The sequence below is a fragment of the Schistocerca gregaria genome, chromosome 8, assembly GCF_023897955.1.
Source record: "Schistocerca gregaria isolate iqSchGreg1 chromosome 8, iqSchGreg1.2, whole genome shotgun sequence".
Lineage (NCBI taxonomy): Eukaryota > Metazoa > Arthropoda > Insecta > Orthoptera > Acrididae > Schistocerca > Schistocerca gregaria.
Window position 1 is genome coordinate 289,397,320 of NC_064927.1, and position 23,827 is coordinate 289,421,146.

Consider the following 23,827-nt stretch of genomic DNA (forward strand, 5'->3'; position numbering starts at 1 on the left):
ACGCTGATAACGAGAAATTAATAATGTTACTATTTGTCTATTCCGCAATGGTTTTAGTCAAAAAATATTACTTCAGTCAGCAGGCACTATGGCAGTGTAGAACATAGTGGTGTGAAAATAAAAACATGCAATGTTTTATCATGTTCGTTGCATCGTACTCTCTGAGTGTATCAAAGGAGAGTGATAACGAAATTCTGCTTTATAATTCGTCAGATAGCTATTCTTTAGGTTAATTTAAAAAATTTCCATCTGCAGCTTTGTTATAGTTGACGTCTTCCACCATTTGAACCACTAGGATAATAACCTTCTGTGCCACATATTTTAGGTGTACAGAAAAAGAAAAGCAAACTTTTAAAGATTTTCACAAATAACACAGTTCCATGTTTATATTATACACATTTTACTATCCTCCAATATTCACAAGATGAAATGTAGACAGAGTGCCAAGCAGTTCATTGATACATTACTTGAAAACCTAATATTTTGTGATTATTGCATTAATTCACCTGGCTTGAAACGATATTCATGAAAGAAAACTCCCTTCGGTACCAGAAAATGCTGTAATAACGGCACTTAGAAGTACCTAAAGCTCACAACACAAAAAAGATTACTCAAAATCAGTGTGAATAAACTTATTAAGGGGAGGTTTACTATCTTTTAGTTCAAAAAATCTAATTCTTTTAAATTGCATTTTTGGATCCATGAAAGTGTTTAGAATCCACCCCTGAAACGGTTTTTCCGAATACGTAACGGAAATGTTTGTTATTCGCAATTCAACAAAAAAATGCACCTACCTGAAATCGGCCTTTTTCACGCACCTGTTTTTTTTCTTTCGTAGGATGAGCTATTTTACCGACGGTCGGGAGGAAACAGACAAAATTCAAATGAAAGTTTGAACGCGTGTGTTTGGAAGTTAGCCTCCAAACATTTGCATTCTGGTGCAAAGACTGTAGAGATTGCGACTTTCCTGGCAGTGAGCAGCTTCAACGAAGGGTACTCGGCAATTCTGAAGACCACGACAACGATGGACATCACCCTGGGACTCTATTCCACGCAGTTCGCCAAGCATTCGGACAACCACCGGATTCCAATGGCCAAAAGCCGTTTGTCAATGGTCGTACCAGCGGCTCTGGGGCAGCGCAGGATGGCCCAGATTGAGCAGAACGTGGAAGGAAGGACTAGTTTATGGACCCAGAACAGCAGATTGAACGTAAGTTGCATAATATTGCATTTAAATTCAAAACTTTAAACGCACTTTTCTCGAAATGACTTTTTTTTTACCGCGCGGTATGGTAACCTCAAATCTACTAAAACGATTGGCATCATTCTTTGTTTCTGACGAAGCTAACTAAACTGTCTAGGAGTTGTACCACTTTTATTTCGATCCATCAACTATAAATATTTTTACTTGGCCGACGAAGTCGAAAAATCGACGAAAAATCCCTATTTTTTTAAAATGGCCGTCATTTTGTTTCCTATGGTCCAAATAATTTAACCGAGGTACAACTCCTAAAGATTATTATATACTTCGCTAACGTCTACTCAATTTTGATTTCAGACGAGCTGTCTGACCTTTGACATACCACGCGTACTGGTCTACATAGAAAATTTGTCTCATTCCGACAGCACTTCCGCCTTTGACCTTCGACATTTTCAGTCCAAAAAGTTCCAGTTTGTAGAGGAGATATTAATAAACATTTTGACCAAATTTACATTGATATCAATAGCACATCCAGAAAAAAAAATTCTGAAAGAACATGCTTTTTTCTGGTCAAAAATAGTAAACCTCCCCTTAACGTCAAACAACAATTTCATTCAATTTCAATTAGTTCATGTTTTTCTTGACTATGCTCTTTCATGAGTGCCTGTTTACAATTTCACGGATAAACCATATGAACTGGTAAGACAGATTTAAGTAATTCCGGTTCATCTTTCACGGTACAAGCACTTGAGTAGTAGATACGATATGAATTACATTAAACGCTAACACTGTCAGCAGACTGTCAGCAGCTGCTCTTTGAATAACAGGATAATCACCTCAGAAGATGAGCGTGAGTCTATACGGGCTGCAATATTTGACTCAAGCGTCTATCATGTACCATCTCACAAGTCATTGTAATTGGGAGAAACAAATAAATAAAAAGCATAGCAATAGCTATATTTCACATTTCCACAACACAAAAAGAAAACTATTATTACTCAGCTGTAAACCCAAGAGCGTCAATTCCAATCACACCCGTTGTTTAGGACCTGTAAGTCCTGTGCCCTGAAATTCGACGGTACAAAGAGGTTTTCTTGCCACAAGGGAAAGTTTACAGCAGAACAAGTCGATGAATGAGGTCCGCAGTAAATACACTGAAGAGCAGCAGACATCGATGGAGAGATGGTGGGATGTTCTCAGATTATTTTCTCCGTGGGACTCCATTCATGTAGCGGACAGCCCACCATTTCTGCAGAAATTAAATAGGAAGCTGTGCTGTCGTTGGATGATTTTTGCTGTCGTGTGGAGGGCGTGATGGACAATCCTTTTACAGTAAGAGATTTCCCATCCATCCATCCATAGCACTTTTAGGTAACACTTTCTAGTACAATTGACGTTACTGGTATGACTGAGTTGAAGAGGAGTCTCTAACGGAATGCCGGATGAGAAGACATCACGCTGCTGGTGGTTCCTGGTCAACCATGCAGCTGATGAACTATCCAGCTCATGATATTGTGTTGTATAGTTAATCACGTAGCACATGGAACCGACTACATTTGTATCACATCACACACTCTCTGACCACAAAGGCTTTGCTTGTGTTAATGCCCTGGTAATCGAAGGTTGTAGTATACGTTGTGACGAGCGTCCTTCCTAACACCAAGTGTTTCGTGCACCGAAAGAGGATCGCAGATTCGTTGTATAAATAGAAACCAAGTGATATGATGTGAAGATTTGCCAGGAATCCCCCTTTCCTATTTCTCAAGCGTCGTTAGAGCAGCCAGAGCTCTGACGACGTTCCGTCTACGAGAAAGTCGTTTTAGACGAGCACATATTCGAGTCGTAGGAACTCATTGCATCGCAATGTGATTTACAGAAAAAAGTACCGTTCACCCTACGGAACGACTAACGAATTGTGATGTAACAATCTGCCGAATATTATCTTTGACGTCTTTGTCCTGATGACACAAGAGAAAGGTTTACCCTGTGACTATCGCATGACAGGGAAGAACCAGCATCATTCACATCAGGCCACAGGCCGCTAATTGTATCAAATGCTAAACCCCAATCTGGATCCTGTCCACATCCGCTATATACACTACGTGATTGTTCATCCATTCGTTTCTGTATATTCATCCGGTAAGATAAACAGCCGTGACGTCATCGCTTGTCAGATATTGCAGAGTGGAGAGGTCTATAATAGAAATATGGGTAAACCGTATTACGAATCGTCCATGCCTTAAGTTATTAGGATCAAAAATCACTGTAAAGTAGATGAATTTGCGTCATTGTGATCAAAGGTGTTGACAACTGTAAAAAAATTAAAAGTCGTGAGTAATCTCACTCAATATTATAGAAATTAAAGAAATTATTTCTTTTGCTTTGACGCAGACAGCATAAGCGGTTACGTAAGGCAAAGGTCAGGCACCCGCGTAACCACTTAGCAGTCTCTGGACAGTATATAAACAAACCAACTGGGACGCGTGCTGCTAAAAAGAATACAGTACGCGTCCGGGATAAAACCCAGACAGTGGACTTAGGAAATTTGATCATTAGCGTCAGCCGAGAACCGCTAAGCGTACATCGCAAACCGGGGGCTCAAGGATGCAACAGTTTTGTCTAGGTAAGTAATGATTTTGTTAAGAAGGCGTCAGTCTTCGTGCAGCCGCTCAAGCAACAGCATTAGGCCAGGCATGTGGCCGATCGACACTAGGCGCTTCAGTCTGGAACCGCGCGACCGGTACAGTCGCAGGTTCGACTCCTGCCTCGGGCATGGATGTGTGTGATGTCCTTAGGTTAGTCAGGTTTAAGTAGTTCCAAGTCCTAGGGGACTGACGACCTCAGATTAAGTCCCATACTGCTCAGAGCCATTTGAACCATTTGGACAGTATTGGACCGCTCACACAGAAGATTTCACGTCATTATAGGAGGAGAAGACGTACCCGCCCTACAGTGTGTAAATCAATAGACAATACTGCTATTGAGACCAAGAACTTTGTATGTGCACAAGTCATCCTTCATGGGCCATTAGTTTTTTTGTGGCGAAGCTTTGAACTTTACCCTTAGCAACAATTATGCCAATCATGAACGTATCTGTAACCTAGCAAGTACGTAACCCCTAGGATGTAGGGCAATTATAACATTCATTTGGACTTTTCACATATGTTACTAACACAGAATGTAGATCAGCTACAGATGTCAAATGTTCAAAATATATTTGAACAAACTGGATCGAGAAGTGAGCAGATTGGTTGTCCACCATGAGGAGAGTATTTGATACTTGTTGCATGCTTCCATAGTGATTGTAGAAGCCGTCGGTGTGTCCGAGCGGTTGTAGGCCCTTCAGTCGGGAACCACGCAGCCGCTACAGTTCGAATCTTGCCTCGGGCATGGATGTGTGTGATGTCCTTAGGTTGGTTAGGTTTAAGTAGTTCTAAGTTCTAGGGGACTGATGACCTCAGATGTTAAGTCCCATCGGTCTAAGGCGCTGCAGTCATGGACTGTGCGGCTGCTCCTGGCGGAGGTTCGAATCCTCCCTCAGGCATAGGTGTGTGTATTTGTCTTTATGATAATTTAGGTTAAGTAGTGTGTAAGGTTAGGGACTGATGACCTTAGCAGTTAAGCCCCATAAGATTTCACCCCCACTTGAACATTTTGTTAAGTCTAATAGCGCTCAGAGCCATTTGAACCACTTTCACGAAAAGCTGAAAGCAATTTCTTCGTTATGTAGTCAAGTTTGTGGCATGTGAGAGAAGGTATCAGACAGTGATGCCCTGTACTTGCTGGAAATGTTGAGCTCTATGTATGGTGTATTACAGAGGTTTTGTGTAGTTGTATTACTCCATATATACGTATGATTTCACACGTTGATCAGCACAGTGACTCTGATGAATGCAGTCGCAGTACCATTCCAGTGTATGCAATTGAGGTCTAATATGTGACAGATACACATTTTCTAGCTATTGCTATAAATTATCAAATATGTATTCTCTCTCTGAATTGTCAGCATACTTCTAAAAACACTTCCCATTCTAGTAGCAGATGTAATATGACTGACGTTAAACACTAACAGTGTTATCAGCAGATGTTTGCCTGCTTTGAATAGTCGAACGTTGAGTCCAGCAGATGATGACAATGCAACTGTCAATTTGTGCATGTCATCGATGTGTGTATGTGAGTGGATGTAAGCGAGGTTCTTTAACTTCCAGGTTTCATCATCTTGATAACTCTTCAGAAGCTCAGTCGTGCAAAAAGTACTGTACGTGAGTTCTTCATTTTTTTCGTGGTACCGAGCAGTAGGTCGTCGGCATTTGCGCAACAGAGACGGCAGCGTTCGCGATATCACCATCTGCGCGAGACAGTGTTTCACAGAACAGAAGCAGCCAGCCCCACAGCCGGCACGTATAAGAGCGATTCACCTTGAAAGTAGCCGTCCACCAGCACATATTTTCATTGGCGTTCACGCAACAGGCCAACTTTCAGCTGTAGTGCTGCTGTCAGAGTGAAGAATAATTTTGTCACCTGTTACCACAAAATGTGTAAAAACTACATATGATCAAAAGTATCCAAACATTAATATAAGTCCAAAGTGGAAACTACTTAGATGTAAGATACAAAACTTTAATACAGCCATTAATTATAGCAATTTTAAGCAGGACAGCCCCTTCGTCCACCCCCTTTTTACACACAGTTCGGCCACAGTAATGTGAAACTCGGCTAGAGTAATGGTTGACTAACACCGTCGGGAGCTAACAGTTTACATGTGTTGACGGGCAGCAGGATTCCGGTGTCACTTAAATGGTGCTAGGAGTGCAGTGGAACTCTTTTACACACGCCAGTATACCGTATGTCCGTCTGCAACAAGACCTGACAAACGGGGGATTGAACAGAATTGTGTGTGTGTTGGGACATACTGATACTTAGGAAAAAATAGGGTACAGATTTATGATTTCTACCACTTAATCGACATATTATGTAGAACAGATACTCCAACATATGAGGTGGCTAAAGCCTATTCACAGGTCATGAATGTTTAATGTACTTAGAGCGGATACTTGTGCAGAGCTTGAAACAAGTACTTTTCAAATACGTGAAACATGTTTCGTTTGAAATATGACTGAAATTACCTAACTGACAGTAGTCTGAAAAACAACTGTTAGAATGGTATATCATGTAAACGTATGTTTTATCTCGTCGTTTATGCGCTTTGCCCTGTACTGGTCTTTTTTGTCTGCGAGAATGTAAATTTAATTTAGTGGCGATAATGTTAACTGTCAATAAATTTGAACCCAACCAACACTGCATGATTTTACATAACACAAAAACTGAATCTAATTTGAAATTTTCCCTGCTTATAAAGGAAAACTTGGTAAATTTGAAAATAATAGTCCCCGAGCTTAATTAATGCTATCCCGGAAATTTCTTACCATTACCTGCGCAGTGGTAACGATATTCGCACTGCTCTCTGTTAGTATTTTAAATTGTGTATTTGTAAAACAGCCATTGTGCAAGGCTGTTACTTACCATACATTTTAATTAAATCGAATATGACTTCTTGAGAAAAATAATTAATCAAAAATGACATGGATCTTTGAACTAGTATCGACTTCAGGTAACTAACAGTATGGCACTAACTGTGAAACTTGTATTTTGAGTCTTTGAACATAAATCATGCTCACAATAAAGTGACTGTACATTAACAATTAGCTTTACAAAATCATTGGATGTGAGTGTTATACTTTGTTTCAATCATCACTTATGAATAGGTGGATTGCACTAATAACAAAACAATTATCTTTGCCTTAATTATATCCAACTTCTGTACAGATTCCTGTTACAGTCAGCAGACACCATAGTATCTTGCAAATAAAAAAAATCACTACTGGCCGTAGCGGGTAAGTATACTACATCCAGCACACATCAGGTACAACACGTCTTTTCACTTAAGAGTCGTCCGTACATCACTCAATCTGAAGTTACTCTAACACATTTCCCATAACGCCTTGAATCAGCCATCAGCTGTTGAGTAGCGACGATTATACACAATCGATACTAAATTTGATCATCTCTGGTTGCATATAATATTTTCTTACTAAATATGACTTAATTTACCCTGTGTATATACCAAGCTAATTAAAAATTATCCAACATTTTACTGCTAATTGTGTTAATTAACATACAAAAACCATTAACTGAGTCAGTATTGGCTAGCATCTTTAGGTTAGGTAGTCACTAGCCGGACACAACTGGCCTAGATGACTCACTTTCTTTTCGTATTCATACAACCCTAACGTTAAAGCATCAGTTTTCGACTCTGCTTGTCACTATAGCGCCTGTTCCTCTCAATAGAGCTCAGCGTCTAATGAAGAGAAATAGCGGTTGACTGATAAATACACTCCTGGAAATGGAAAAAAGAACACATTGACACCGGTGTGTCAGACCCGCCATACTTGCTCCGGGCACTGCGAGAGGGCTGTACAAGTAATGATCACACGCACGGCACAGTGGACACACCAGGAACCGCGGTGTTGGCCGTCGAAATGCGCTAGCTGCGCAGCATTTGTGCACCGACGCCGTCAGTGTCAGCCAGTTTGCCGTGGCATACGGAGCTCCATCGCAGTCTTTAACACTGGTAGCATGCCGCGACACCGTGGACGTGAACCGTATGTGCAGTTGACGGACTTTGAGCGAGGGCGTATAGTGGGCATGCGGGAGGCCGGGTGGACGTACCGCAGAATTGCTCAACACGTGAGGCGTGCGGTCTCCACAGTACATCGATGTTGTCGCCAGTGGTCGGCGGAAGGTGCACGTGCCCGTCGACCTGGGACCGGACCGCAGCGAAGGAAGGATGCACGCCAAGACCGTAGGATCCTACGCAGTGCCGTAGGGGACCGCACCGCCACTTCCCAGCAAATTAGGGACACTGTTGCTCCTGGGCTATCGGTGAGGACCATTCGAAACCGTCTCCATGAAGCTGGGCTATGGTCCCGCACACCGTTAGGCCGTCTTCCGCTCACTCCCCAACATCGTGCAGCCCGCCTCCAGTGGTGTCGCGACAGACGTGAATGTAGGGACGAATTGAGACGTGTCGTCTTCAGCGATGAGAGTCGCCTTGGTGCTAATGATGATCGTATGCGTGTTTGGCACCGTGCAGGTGAGCGCCACAATCAGGACTGCATACGACCGAGGCACACAGGGCCAACACCCGGCATCATGGTGTGGGGAGCGATCTCCTACACTGGCCGTACACCTCTGGTGATCGTCGAGGGGACACTGAATAGTGCACAGTACATCCAAACCGTCATCGAACCCATCGTTCTACCATTCCTAGACCGGCAAGGGAACATGCTGTTCCAACAGGACAATGCACATCCGCATGTAACCCGTGCCACCCAACGTGCTCTAGAATGTGTAAGTCAACTACCCTGGCCAGCACGATCTCCTCATCTGTCCCCCATTGAGCATGTTTGGGACTGGATGAAGCGTCGTCTCACGCGGTCTGCACGTCCAGCACGAACGCTGGTCCAACTGAGGCGCCAGGTGGAAATGGCATGGCAAGCCGTTCCACAGGACTACATCCAGCATCTCTACGATCGTCTCCATGGGAGAATAACAGCCTGCATTGCTGCGAAAGGTGGATATACACTGTACTAGTGCCGACATTGTGCATGCTCTGTTGCCTGTGTCTATGTGCCTGTGGTTCTGTCAGTGTGATCATGTGATGTATCTGACCCCAGGAATTTGTCAATAAAGTTTCCCCTTCCTGGGACAATGAATTCACGGTGTTCTTATTTCAATTTCCAGGAGTGTAGTTCAGAGACTTTTGAGCACTAAACTAATTACGAGCCTCAGCAGCACTGGATGACTTCGATGTAACGTGACGTTGACGTAATGCCAGTGACGCATCGGTGACGTCTAAAGTTATTATTAATACATGGTCACGAGTTAGGAGCTGTGTAATCAAGTGTATGAGTGGCAACAGTCTGTGATACACCTACTGAATCTACCACCAGCAGGTAACAGTTGCGGACAAGTCACAAAGCTCACAATCATGAACTTTATATTTCAGTATTATCGAAAATAGTTTTAAGACGGGTCCGTCATTAGTTAGTAATCATCTGCACGGGTAGCATGCAGGTAAAAGCATGAAAAGCAAAGTGCAAAAGTGTCAGTAGGGTTTTTGTATTTCACGTTTTTGTATAAAGCGGCAGGAATCATTTACGATCGAGGCCAAGTGCAAAAATTATAAACGAGAGAACATTGCCTACCACAGTCCCTTTTTTTTAGTGCAATTCTACTATAAGATTGGCTTCGAGCCAATGCTGTGCCTGATAGCGTACAAAGGCTCACACCGTATCAACTGTTTCTGTGTTTATCCTAAAGAGGAGGGAAGATTTCCTTCCACCAATAATATTTCAATAGATAGTTTAAAATTGGAAATTTTGGGAATTTGTGGTAAGGTCTTATGGGACCTAACTGCTGAGGTCATCGGTTCCTAAGCTTACACATTACGTAATCTAACTTAAACTAACTTACGCTAAGGACGACACACACACAACCATGCCCGAGGCAGGACTCGAACCACCAACGGGATGAGCCCTGCGGACTGTGACAAGACGCCCCTAGACCGAAGGGGGTAGCCGCAGATCATTTAACACATAGTAGCACAAGAGGTGTTCAGAGCATTTGTCATCTATTTAAATATGTCATAAGATTTGTGCATAAATAAAATTTTCCACCGTCACTCGTCTCACTCCCTGCGAATAAGTAAAAGTACACGTCATCTAATACATTTCATCTGCATCACATTTGAATAAGAATAGGAAGCATGTAAGCAATATCGCTCCTTCGTCTTCTGACAGTGGCTATATCCAATATGGTAAATACTCTCTAAGACAAAAATACCGTAAGCACCACGACGGCATCAGTAGATATACATATAGAGACAAACAAACGATTACATTTTCTGAATAATTGGATGGTTAATTCAAGAGAAAGTGCTTCACAAATTGAGCAAGTCATTAACGCACTGGCTCACATCCTATCCCCATGCAAGCCGCTTGACACTGGTTGATTTACTGGGTGTCCTCCAGAAGGGCATCGGACAAATTCTGTACAGTTGGTGCGTTAGAATATCAAAATACTGTCAAGGTTGGATGGTCCTCACAAAATCGCAGACGACAGTGATCTTGGTATCCAAACGCTGTCCTGGACGTCTCCAGACACGTCTTCAATGTATGAAGCCGACTCATCACTGGAGACAGCTCTACGCCAGTCAAAGGGATTCCAGGCCAAATACGTGTCCGGACACGACCCAGAAGTCGATGGAATACCAAGCTGTCTGTCGCCCAACATGCGGACCAACATACAGGAGTGATGGTCTGGCATGATATTTCTTTTTATTGCACGAATCCTTTGGTTGTCATCAACAGCGGTACGTCGAGGATATTCCACTCAAGGCGAGAGCTTATACTGCTTGTCTTCGTGCTTGCAAAACCCTACCTCAGCCAGCGAGGACGCCAGATCTGTCTCCACTTGAGAACGTTTGGAGCAATATCGGCAGGGAAGTTCAGCCATCTTGGGATTTTGACGGTGTAGCGCATCAGTTGCACAGAATTTGGCACGATATCCCTCAGAAGGACAAATCTATCAATCAGTGGGAAGCCGAATAATTGCCTGCATAAGGTCCAGAGGTGGAACAGCTCGTTAAGGACTTGCTCAATTTGTGAAGCACTTTCTCTTCAATAAATCATCCAATTTGCTGAAATTGTAATCATTTATTTGTCTTTATATGTACACCACGTCTACTGATTTCAGTTTCTTTCGGATACTTACTTCGTGGTTCGTCGTTGTTTTGCCTTTGTATACAGCTTATGCATCAAGTACTATATTTAGTTTTTCCTACAAAAGGTTAATGCAGTAAACTCGGCAAATAAAATGCTTGTTTTCGACATACCTGCACTGCGGCACTACAATATCTAATAAAGACTGTTAGCTAATTAATGTCTTATTTCTACACTACTGGCCATTAAAATTGCTACACCACGACGATGACGTGCCACAGACGCGAAATTTAACTAACAGGAAAATAATGCTGTGATTCGCAAATGATAAGCTTTTCAGAGCATTCACACAAAGTTGGCGCCGGTGGGGACACCTACAACGTGCAGACATGAGGAAATTTTCCAACCGATTTCTCATACACAAACAGCAGTTGACCGGTGTTCTCTGGTGAAACGTTGTTGTGGTGCCTCGTGTAAGGAGGAGAAATGCGTACCTATCACGTTTCCGACTTTGATAAAGGGCGGATTTAGCCTATCGCGGTTGCAGCGTATCGTATCGCGACATTGCTGCTCGCGTTGGTCGAGATCTAATGACTGTTAGAGCAATGTGGAATCGGTGGCTTCAGGAGGGCAATACGGAAAGCCGTGCTGGATCCCAATGGCCTCGTATCACTAGCAGTAGGGATGACAGGCATCTTATGCGCATGGCTGTAACGGATCGTGCAGCCACGTCTCGACCCCTGAGTTAAGAGATGGGGACGTTCGCTAGACAACAACCATCTGCACGAACAGTTCGACGACGTTTGCAGCAGCATGGACTATCAGCTCCGAGACCATGGCTGCGGTTACCCTTGACGCTGCATCATAGACAGGAGCGCCTGGGTTGGTGTACTCAACGGCGAACCTGCGTGCACGAATGGCAAAACGTCATTTTTTCTGATAAATCCAGGTTCTGGTTACAGCATCATGATGGTCGCATCCGTGTTTGGCGACATCGCTGTGAACGCACATTGGAAGCGTGTATTCTTCATCGCCATACTGGCGTATCCCCCGGCGTGATGGTATGGGGTGCAATTGGTTAAACGTCTCGGTCACCTCTTGTTCGCACTGACGTAACTTGAACAGTGGATGTTACATTTCAGATGTGTTACGACCCGTGGCTCTACCCTTTCATTCGATACCTCCGAAACCCTACATTTCAGCGGGATAATGCACGACCGCATGTTACAGGTCCTGTAAGGGACTTTCTGGATACAGGAAATGTTCGACTGCTGCCCTGGCCAGCACATTCTCCATATCTCTCACCAATTGAAAACGTCTGGTCAATGGTGACCGAGCAACTGGCTCGTCACAATACGTCAGTCACTACTCTTGATGAACTGTGATATAGTGTTGAAGCTGCATGGGCAGCTGGACCTGTACACTCCATCCAAGCTCTGTTTTACTCAATTCCAAGGCGTATCAAGGCCGGTATTACTGCCAGAGGTGGTTGTTCTGGGTACTGATTTCTCAGGATCTATCCACCCAAATTGCGTGAAAATGTAATCACATGTTAGTTCTAGTATAAAATATTTGTCCAATGAATAGCTGTTTATCATCTGCATTTCTTCTTTGTGTAGCAATGTTAATAGCCAATAGTGTATATATGGTGAAATGTATAATGGTAGTGACACACCAATATCACAATAGTAATCCGTTGTAGTTGCCACATATTTTATTACAATCAAAATCATTATAAAATGACAATCACAATAATACAGGATGTTGCCTTACAAGACCAGATCACTTGGACAAACGACTAATAAATTTCTTTAACCGGAATAAGCCCCATAAAACTTGAAATTTAAATATGACTAGGTAGATGTACTCAGGTGAAGCTTTACTTAAATAGTACAAATGCCCAAACAATTCCCATCAGATCTCTCATTACTCCCAGTCAGCTGAGGGACAGATTAAGGGTAAGAACACAAATCGTTTAAGCTTTGGCTAGTCAACTATCCTAAACAAAACTATTTGAAAATGACTAAAACAATTAAGGAGGTGCTTTAAATTTGATCAAACCAATCATCAAATCTGCTTACTCAGTTCAACAATATTCTTAGAATGATTGCAACTAGAATATGACCATATGACAAAACCCATAAAATGAGGTTGTTTCAATATTGCATGTGAATTAGCGATAGACGGATACAAATCATTACGAGAGATCCACGAGACAAGAAGTGACATAGAAAAGTATCAACTTTGCACTGCAATAGAACTTCAGATGCTTTAATTCTCCACCGGAAGGATGGATTCACGCCTTAAGGCAAACATTACCCCAGATGTAAAGGTGAGGACAGAGTCTTAAATATCTCTCTGCTCCCAGTGTGCTCGCGTCGATCGCTGCCTATTACCTATAACACAACACACATCAACGGCGGACAATATTCTGAGACATAAACTACACAATCTTATATAGAGAATTGGTGATCCATATAACTGAATAGAAACAAATTAGCCTCCGTGAGTTACTTGGCCAGTGCCAGCCCTTAAATTTGGATTATTAAATTCTCTAAAAACCATTCCGTAAAGTTAACACGAATTATCTCGGCGCACATTTACACGCCAAACTACCAAATGAACTACAAGCTAGAACAGATGACGTATCTCGGCGTGTCTTGAAACGCCAGAGCCGGACTTCCTCGCTACTCGTTGCTCTTCTAGCTACGCCTTTAACCACGCTTCATGTCGGTTGGTTGGGTTTAGCCACACTTCCTCAATCGCGGTCAAGATAGTTAGGCACGACGCCGAGGTAAGTGATAAACAACTAAAACAATTCCAAAGGATTTTTAGTACACTGGCATATTCAATTAAGCCGTACGCAACCCATCGAAGCAACTCGGCGACTCCAATTCAATAGGCTGGCGTAGCTTATAACAGACTCTAAGGAGCTAGTCCTTCCTACCTCTAGGATAACCAAATCGCCCTCTTGCCGTCCGGCCTACGTACATAGTCCCAAGACACTCTCGCTGACCGCCGATCGCGAGACCCCTCTCCAGCAGAGCGCGCTCGCTGCCGTTAAATCCGCGCCGCCAAAGATGAGCAGAAGACCAATAAACATCGAAGACGACTCAAAGATCAAAATGACGATCGATAGAAACTGGCGACAGAAACGCGCCAGCTCATATGGGGCAAACACTGTAGTTGTAAATCAAAGCTTAACATTATAAAATAATGAACCATATGCTGCAAGACGCGATACCACGTGCTATTCAATAGAGTCTCCATATATTTGTTAAATAATTAAAAAAAGTACACTGATAGATAATGGTTTGCAGTAGATATTCCGTTCTTATAGAACTCAGTCATAACTAGGTAATATCCTTATTAGTCGGTATTGTGTTTAAAAAGTATTTCTCGTGCATAATTAATAAAACGTTTGCACAGTGGCAAAGTTGTTGGTTTATACATGATATTGACGGAGCAGATCAGCAACAAGTGATAAGCAGCTGTGTTCTGAAAACGTACTTAGTCAATACTTTCAGCATTCATTCAGTCACTAGAATTGCATGTTTGTGGAGACATGCTGAGACTTGCAAATGCTTTCGTTGCCTAATCGACACGTACGTCGAACAAGTGCTTTATAAAATACTGTAACGTATAGATGACAGTAATTCAGTCTGTCTATAGAAATAAGATATGCAAAGCCCTCTAATATTTAACGTAAAAACGTATCTACTAAGAGAGGACGCGTTTACACATTCGCATAGAGTGTTCAGTTCTTTGGCTGATATATCTGCATTTTGGCCAATGATATTGAATTTTCGAATTCCGCGTCTTATTTGTGTAACATTGTGACACACGACTTGCTTATTTCATTGTTTGATGGTCTATCAAATTATCACTTTTATAGCCATTTAGCTGATACCGCGACTTGCCTCCTTCCAATTTGTTATTTGCACGGCCAGTACTACTAATTTCCGGATTTGGCGTCCTTCGAATTTTCCAGCGGTTCAGCCACTACCACCAGTTTGGTCTGGTTTCAGACAATGAACATTTCGCAGCCTATGTTATAATGTTTTTATGTTATGCTGTCCAAGTATCTTACCTCTCCATTTTAACTGCACTTCTGATTACAGCGACGAATGATTGAAATAACAATTAATCGGTAAAGAAATGAACCTATGGAGAAAACTGACAAGAAAAAGGGGCAGAATTACAGATTATGTGTCAAGATATCATGGAATGAATATCGTGGTACTAGAGGTAGCTGTAGAGGGTAAAAATCATAGAGAAAGACATAGACTTGAATACATCCACCAAATAATGGAGGCCTTTATTGCAAGTGCTACTCTGAGATGTTGGCATAGGAGAAGAATTCGTGGCGGGCCGCATAAAATCAATCAGAAGAGTCATAACAGTAAAAGAATGTACTTTTTCCAATTTTTGTCCCGTTTGGATAATTTCTTCTCAGTGTGATTTTTTTTTGGCCTTAGAATGTAAATTCGTGTTCCACAAAATTAATTCTAGCATTATCTCAAGATACATATCTACATTTACATGTGTATCTACTACATACCTTTGTACCAAGATTGTGAATGTCAGTGGGAGTATGAGATGCATCGTATTCATCTGTCATGTTCGTGTCTATGCAGTCCGTCATACTGCATATGTAGTTCCACTTGAACCATTAATGTTGAACTCTGACGTCACGTATTGAACGTTTTTTCGCTTCTGTTATCGCATGAATGTCACATCCTAGTGATTGGGCCACATTAAAGCATTTAGATCCACTTGCCACCGTGTTATAAGAGCCAAAACCAGTACCCTCAAGGGGTCTGTTTAGAGCTTGGTTAGCTGCTGTAGTTCTGGAGACGACTGCAGCTCATGCAGGTGCTCTGATAGGTCGGGAAGACATCTTATGGACATTGAATGCTGCTGAGGTACTGGTACACGGTGGAATATCTGTGCATCCTCTTGTGAAACAATAACTACTAAGCCCTAGGTATAATTTGAGAAACATGTACCTAAAATAATTATTATGATAATTAGAGATGGACAGTCAACATACTTATTGATAGTCTTCTTCTTCTTCTTCCCAGCTGACTACTGCTCCTAGCAACGTTTGATGTTACTCTTATCAGTAAAAATCGCTGACAGAAAACGATGATGCTCAAGTAGTCGAATCATAAAATTAAAATTTTGCTGAATGGTGGGAGACTGAGATCGCTCGCTGTTCGCCAGATCAGTAGTCACTGTGCAGCGATTGGCCATTATCCATTGTGGAAGAGGGAGGGAAGAGGGGTTGGAAAATCCGAGAAATGAGCGACTAGGGGGGGTGGGGGGGTTCGAGGAATGCTACTGCTGACATCACTGATTCCAGGAAAGCTGATGCTGGCATTAGTCGTTTTCTGCCCAGAAATCTCTTTGTCCCGTCCATGCTGGTTGGATGGCAGTTATGCTGTTTTAAATCTATACTTGTTAAATGGCAGTTCTAGTGTTTTATGTCTAAGGCAAATATGCAATAATTTGTTTCATATTTCCAGTACCTGACGTGTTCAGTGTACTGCGTTTTAAAATTACTACATGCAACGCCTACGTACAATGTATCATAGCTTTGACATCCAGAGATGTAATATTCATGATCTCTGGTAGTTGTCCCTCGTGATTGTTGGGTGACTTAAATTTATTGCAGAGTTTTCACAGTCTTATATGCTACACTCCTGGAAATGGAAAAAAGAACACATTGACACCGGTGTGTCAGACCCACCATACTTGCTCCGGACACTGCGAGAGGGCTGTACAAGCAATGATCACACGCACGGCACAGCGGACACACCAGGAACCGCGGTGTTGGCCGTCGAATGGCGCTAGCTGCGCAGCATTTGTGCACCGCCGCCGTCAGTGTCAGCCAGTTTGCCGTGGCATACGGAGCTCCATCGCAGTCTTTAACACTGGTAGCATGCCGCGACAGCGTGGACGTGAACCGTATGTGCAGTTGATGGACTTTGAGCGAGGGCGTATAGTGGGCATGCGGGAGGCCGGGTGGGCGTACCGCAGAATTGCTCAACACGTGAGGCGTGAGGTCTCCGCAGTACATCGATGTTGTCGCCAGTGGTCGGCGGAAGGTGCACGTGCCCGTCGACCTGGGACCGGACCGCAGCGACGCACGGATGCACGCCAAGACCGTAGGATCCTACGCAGTGCCGTAGGGGACCGCACCGCCACTTCCCAGCAAATTAGGGACACTGTTGCTCCTGGGGTAACGGCGAGGACCATTCGCAACCATTCTCCATGAAGCTGAGCTACGGTCCCGCACACCGTTACGCCGTCTTCCGCTCACGCCCCAACATCGTGCAGCCCGCTTCCAGTGGTGTCGCGACAGGCGTGAATGGAGACGCGTCGCCTTCAGCGATGAGAGTCGCTTCTGCCTTGGTGCCAGTGATGGTCGTATGCGTGTTTGGCGCCGTGCACGTGAGCGCCACAATCAGGACTGCACACGACCGAGGCACACAGGGCCAACACCCGGCATCATGGTGTGGGGAGCGATCTCCTACACTGGCCGTACACCTCTGGTGATCGTCGAGGGGACACTGAATAGTGCACGGTACATCCAAACCGTCATAGAACCCATCGTTCTACTATTCCTAGACCGGCAAGGGAATTTGCTGTTCCAACAGGACAATGCACGTCCGCATGTATCCCGTGCCACCCAACGTGCTCTAGAATGTGTAAGTCAACTACCCTGGCCAGCAAGATCTCCGGATCTGTCCCCCATTGAGCATGTTTGGGTCTGGATGAAGCGTCGTCTCACGCGGTCTGCACGTCCGGCACGAACGCTGGTCCAACTGATGCGCCAGGTGGAAATGGCATGGCAAGCCGTTCCACAGGACTACATCCAGCATCTCTACGATCGTCTCCATGGGAGAATAACAGCCTGCATTGCTGCGAAAGGTGGATATACACTGTACTAGTGCCGACATTGTGCATGCTCTGTTGCCTGTGTCTATGTGCCTGTGGTTCTGTCAGTGTGATCATGTGATGTATCTGACCCCAGGAATGTGTCAATAAAGTTTCCCCTTCCTGGGACAATGAATTCACGGTGTTCTTATTTCAATTTCCAGGAGTGTATATGGAGACAACGGCAGTGGCTAATTTTCCTAATATCCAGTTTTCTAAACGACTGACAAAAATTTAGACTAAGGTTCCTGATACTGGCCTTCTCGTGGGTAGTGCCTCACTTTCCAGGTAATATTCATCCTCATCATGGAATTAGTTTTGTTCAGTAATCAGTTTCAGCACACTAGTTTTTTTCTGTAATTGCTTCTGTAGTTACACAGCCGTGAGTCGTGAGAATGTTTCCAATGATTTTTATTGTTTCCGTGATAGCAGTGGAAGAGAAAGTGTTTTCTGTGTCAAATAAAATCAGATATAGATGTTTGGTCATATTGGATGTTGCAACTTTTCTGTAATTTATAGCTGGTCTCATTGACGTCTTGTGTTTATGTGTTTTTGGTTTGCGGCAGTGTGTCGGTAAGTGTGGATTCTTCTTTATGACGTAATATTTCTGTTTATTAGAGAGCGCATTTTGAATGTTTTAAGTGTTTTTCTTTTTCATTTGATTCTATTTATTCTGATTCTGTTTACATAAATCAGCACTACAATCACTGAATTAGCGTCTCTGGATATCATTTCATCGTGTTATGGCACAGTTGTCAGTTCGAACGCTTCGAACGTCAATATTTACAAGCAAACAACTACCTGACACGACAATTAGGCATATCGGAGTCACTGTTTTTGCGCACTGCCATAGCAGTTGCCGGATTTTTACTGAAGTGATCGCATCTTTGCTTTGGAAACATCAGTGTTCCACAATTCATGCAAAGTTTTCCCCAAATAGCGACTGTGCATCGATTAACTTCATTACAACACCACACTTCGAATTTGGATGAGGTAAGTGCACTTCCACTATACATCTTCAAATGTTTTCCAAATTTTGTCGGCTCAAATGGCTCTGAGCACTATGAGACTTAAAATATGTGGTCATCAATCTCCTAGAACTTAGAACTACTTAAACTTAACTAACCTAAGGACATCACACACATCTATGCCCGAGGCAGGATTCGAACCTGCGACTGTAGCGGCAGCGCGGTTCCGAACTGAAGTGCCTAGAACCGCTCTCCAAATTTTGTCATCCACTTTGATTCCTTAAGACCACTCCTATGAGATTCATGCAGCGAGAACTTTAGTAAAGATGAGCACTTGTTTAGGAGCATCAAGTTCATACAGGTGGCTATTTTGCACTCACATTTACGTATTTTTTACATGCTTTGATATATCTTTTGTTTACAAATGATTTAGGTACCATTTGCGGCTTTTATGATATTCACTTACGTACATAGCTTTTCATAACTTTTATCTGCATGGCCCTGTGAATGTATATAACGCATTTGACTAGTACTTCAAGATATGTGTTCTTTTTGATAAATTAATCAAAACACGCTAAATTGAGGACATCATCGTCTCACCTATGAAAAATTAATCCTAGCATGTCCGTAACGTGAACACAATGTAAATAAAAAAACACTATATAATGAAAAGGTATGCACCCAAAGGTGCATGAAAAATTATAGTTGAACATACCCTACAAAGCCTAAAATGAAGATAGTAGCGAGACATTGAATCATCTATAAGATAAGAAATAGTTAGTTATTTAGTAAATACCTATCATGAAAATCATTAAAGTGCAACTCGTGGCCGTTTTCAAAAACTTTTTTTTAACCGTCGCTCCCCTTGCAGGCAATGCCTGCTCTTACCAGATTCCTAGTTATTCATTTGTTGAGCCACAAGTAGGCAGACGGCACCCAGTAGTGACACAAATTGTACGTGTGCTCGCAGTAAGTTTCTGAAATTACTGTGCTTGTTGTTGCCTAAGCACAGACACATGCTGTCGACTTTCTCCAGCTCGTCTGTCGTGATATTTCAGCTCTTCGATTTAACATTTGAAAGCAAAAAACTTCAATTTTCCGCGCATCCTGCGAGTGACAGCATTATGCGGTCCTAGCACTTGGACTATAATAAAGCGAAGAGCCGGCTAATAACGCAGCATGATTAGCGTGAGCAATTTGAAGCAATTTTTGGGAACAGCGTCTTGGAGGTGACTAGCGCGCCACTGCCTCAACAGCCGCGAGTGGGTGGGGGGGGGGGGGGGGGGGGGGCACCTGCGAAGAGCTTATATAATAGCGGTGCGTGCACCGTAGGGCACTACTCCTCCAGGTACGTCCAGGAGAAATGGCCGTCAGAAGGGTGAGGCCCCAGAGTAGTAAACATCGTTATCTAGACTGTATCCGCTGCTGTTACTGCCATAAGTTTCTTAACGGAGGCCTGTCCTTTATCATATCTGTAGTCTGGAAACAGCAGTTACTCGTACATATTTACGTAGCAAATTTTTAAAAGTTTCAATTATCGTAGTAGGACAAACTGGTTTTATTAACTTCTTTTCTATTTTATTTTATCCATTTATTTTTTGAGACCTATCCAAGACATAATGTATAAGCATGTTGTGCTAAAAGTATCACGCATTTGACAACTGGTGGCGAAACGTTCCCAGTACCGATTGACTGTGATAATGCAGAATTTTGTTTGAAGTACTATCTCAGGTTCATTATGTAATTACCAGATTATTCGCGGTATAGTTAATGAAAAAAATAAAACAGGCTTTGCTAAGTAATTTGTAAATATAGACATGGGGCAACAGGGGACAACTTTGTGTTTGATGAGATTCATTAATCATTCATAATCAGATTCCGTTCTACTTCTACGAGAGTCTACATCTACATCTACATCCATACTTCGCAAGCCACCTGATGGTGTGCGACAGAGGGCACCCTGAGTACGTCTATCGGTTCTCCCTTCTATTCCAGGCTCGTATTGTTCGTGGGAAGAAGGATTGTCGGTATGCTTCTGCGTGGGCTCTAATCTCTCTGATTTTGTCCTCTTCGCGAGATATACGTAGGAGGGAGCAATATACTGCTTGACTCTTAGGTGAAGGTATGTTCTCGAAACTTTTTACAAATGCCCGTACCAAACTACTGAGCGTCTCTCCTGCAGAGTCTTCCACTGGAGTTTATCTATCATCTCCGTAACGCTTTCGCGATTACTAAACGATCATGTAACGAAACGCGCTGTTCTCCGTTGGGTCTTCTATATCTCTTCTATCAACCCTATCTGGTACGGATCGCACACTGCTGAGCAGTATTCAAGCAGTGGTCGAACAAGGGTACTGTAACCTACTTCCTTTGTTTTCGGATTGCATTTCCTTAGGATTCTTCCAATGAATCTCAGTCTGGCATCTGCGTTACCGACGAAAAATGTAGCAGTGATTGTACCCAAACTCGCGACGTCTTATCAGCAGTGCGCGACGCTTACTGTTGCGCTACTAGCTAACATATATGCAAAACACCTATTTAATATACAAGATGCAACTTCAGCCATTTTTGATGATGGTGCTGTAACCAGTATCTATAAACGACCATGAACAGAAGACATTGTATGGATTATCTGTAAGCAAATTGGTATCATGAAAATTCTCGTGTCAAGATTCTGAGGAGAGCTCGTCTTTGATTGTTAAGTCGATGTAATATGTATCTTCTACAGTCGCACAAAGGAACTACTTCATTTACTCATGTCTGCAGTTAGTATAATTGCGAGATGTATAGAGAAATTAACACTCCAATATTTTTATAGTCAGTATTGTCCTATAGTATTGTATTCTGGGGCATCTTACTTTCGTTGGAAGAAACTCGCAGTAAGGTTAATATTCTGCTTCCACCGGGTGATAATGTTGTACAGAAATGCTGGCACATGTGTATTCTCTTTAGATGATGATGAAGTCCCATACTCCTTGGCAGAGCGTAGGGGACGATGCGGAAGATCCGCACCGCAGTACTGCTCAAGGTCCTAGTGGAGGTGGTTTGCCATTGCCTTCCTCCGACTGTAATGGGGATGAATAATGGTTGATGAAGACGAGACAATAACACCCAGTCATCTCGAGGCAGGTGAAGGTCATTTTCAAGAAATCAACAGAATTTAAAGCCTAAACATGCTTGAACGATGCCATTACCAAACTATTTGCCAGCTTACTTAGCAACTGGCAACTCCTTTTACTTCATAGAAGATTTTTTACAGAATGTGTAGCTTCATTGTTATTTATTGGCGACACTGACATAATGATATCAATTTAAGCAACACTCTGTCAGTATTGTGAGTCAGCTGATGTTAACCGAGAGCAGAACGAACTCTTCTGTCGGTGTTCTGCACAACTGTCTTCTGCAGTCGCTGTCAGAGCAGAGGATTAAGCTATTGAACATAAAGGCTATTCACAGTTTCTTTTGAGATAATACAGGTATGCTAGGTTAACACTGGGATAATGAAGACATGTAACTTTCCACGTATCTTTTACGTCGTATGAGAGATTCCTGTATTTCCCCATCTTCTGAACGCAGGTTACTTTCTAATTATGGATCGGTATATAACGATGCCTATGAAAAATAATTATTATTAGTAGCACCTCCATCGTTACAACAGTACGTTGGTGATATGCACCTGTACGCTGCGTTAATTTCAATGAAAGTTCGATGGCCTACCGGGTTATTGTTGGACTGATATGTCTAGGATTCAAACTTCTTCAGATCCAAGGACGTTTTCTGCTACTTAGCGATATTCTCAAGTCTGGAAATGATTTGTTATTCTGAAAAACATCAAGATACCGTGGTTTGCAGTTTATGATACACTCTAGGTTCACCGAAAACTGCTGATGTAGGACGGTTTAAAGGTAAGATGAAGGCAATGGTATACAACCTCCAGTAATGAATGCTCTTCAGTGCACAAACAAATGTTGGCAATACGGTTAAATTTACCTTACTGTTCACTGAACTGCGTATGTAGCTCTGATCTGTAATTAGTTTGATATGACTCGCTTTTAATGACTGAGTAATACTGGCACATAATTTAAGCATTCACGCACTATCCGACGGAAAGTATCCAGACACTTATTACTGGACACAGTATGGGGTTGTGAAGGTTAAAACTCCGCTGTGGACACTTTCAACAAACGCGACGTTTTAACTCATCCCAGAAGTGTTCAAGATCGGGACTCGGGGCAGGCCAATCCATTCAAGGAATGTTGTTGTCCACGTAGCACTGTCTCACAGATGCTGCTTTACGATGGTGTGGATCGTCGTGCGGATACAAATAGATATCATCTCCGAACTTTTTCTGTGCTGAACGTTGCACACAACGCTATGTGTTCATATCCTTCTGTATTTAACGTTTTCTTAAATGCAACAAGTAAACCACACCATGACCACGAGAAACACTCCTATATTCTGCCCCCACCTACTCTGTACTTCCCAGCTGTCATTGCACATGAAGGTGAATAACGTTCTCCAGGTATCGGACGAATCCAAAACCTTCCATCGTATTGCTACAGGGAACAACGTGATGTACCAATCAAAATCATTCGTGTTCCGTCACCCACCGACTAGTGGTGTCAGTCTTCACATACCCTCGAGCGTGGCTTAGCACTGTTTACACAAGTGCGTGGCTTATAATTAGCTGATTGTACCACATCTTTTTTTTACTACTTGAGCTCAAGCAATGAGGTAGTTGGACTACTGGCAGCACTTTGTAGCTCACGGATGGTTTCTTCAACCAGTACATGGTTTCTTACAACCACGGCAACGGTCTCTGTCGGTCAGTATATGGTGTCTACGTCGTTTAGGTTTAACTGTGGTTGTGTCTTGGTGTTTCCACTTCATAATCACATTATATCGAAAAGATATATTTGCTGATATGTGTTGGA

General features: G+C 42.8%; 1 protein-coding gene across 2 annotated transcripts in view; it reads left to right on the top strand.

Annotated features, from left to right (window-relative positions):
- The first annotated feature begins 852 nt into the window (after positions 1-852).
- Positions 853-23,827, top strand: part of LOC126284420 (flexible cuticle protein 12-like) — a 112,953-nt gene continuing 89,978 nt past the window's right edge. Inside the window, exon 1 of one of the 2 annotated variants that reach the window (XM_049983336.1) lies at positions 853-1,210. In XM_049983336.1, the coding sequence (XP_049839293.1) occupies positions 1,025-1,210 (186 nt within the window). In that variant the 5' untranslated portion in view covers positions 853-1,024. The remainder of the gene's footprint in view (positions 1,211-23,827) is intronic. The other variant, XM_049983335.1, reaches the window with a different exon arrangement.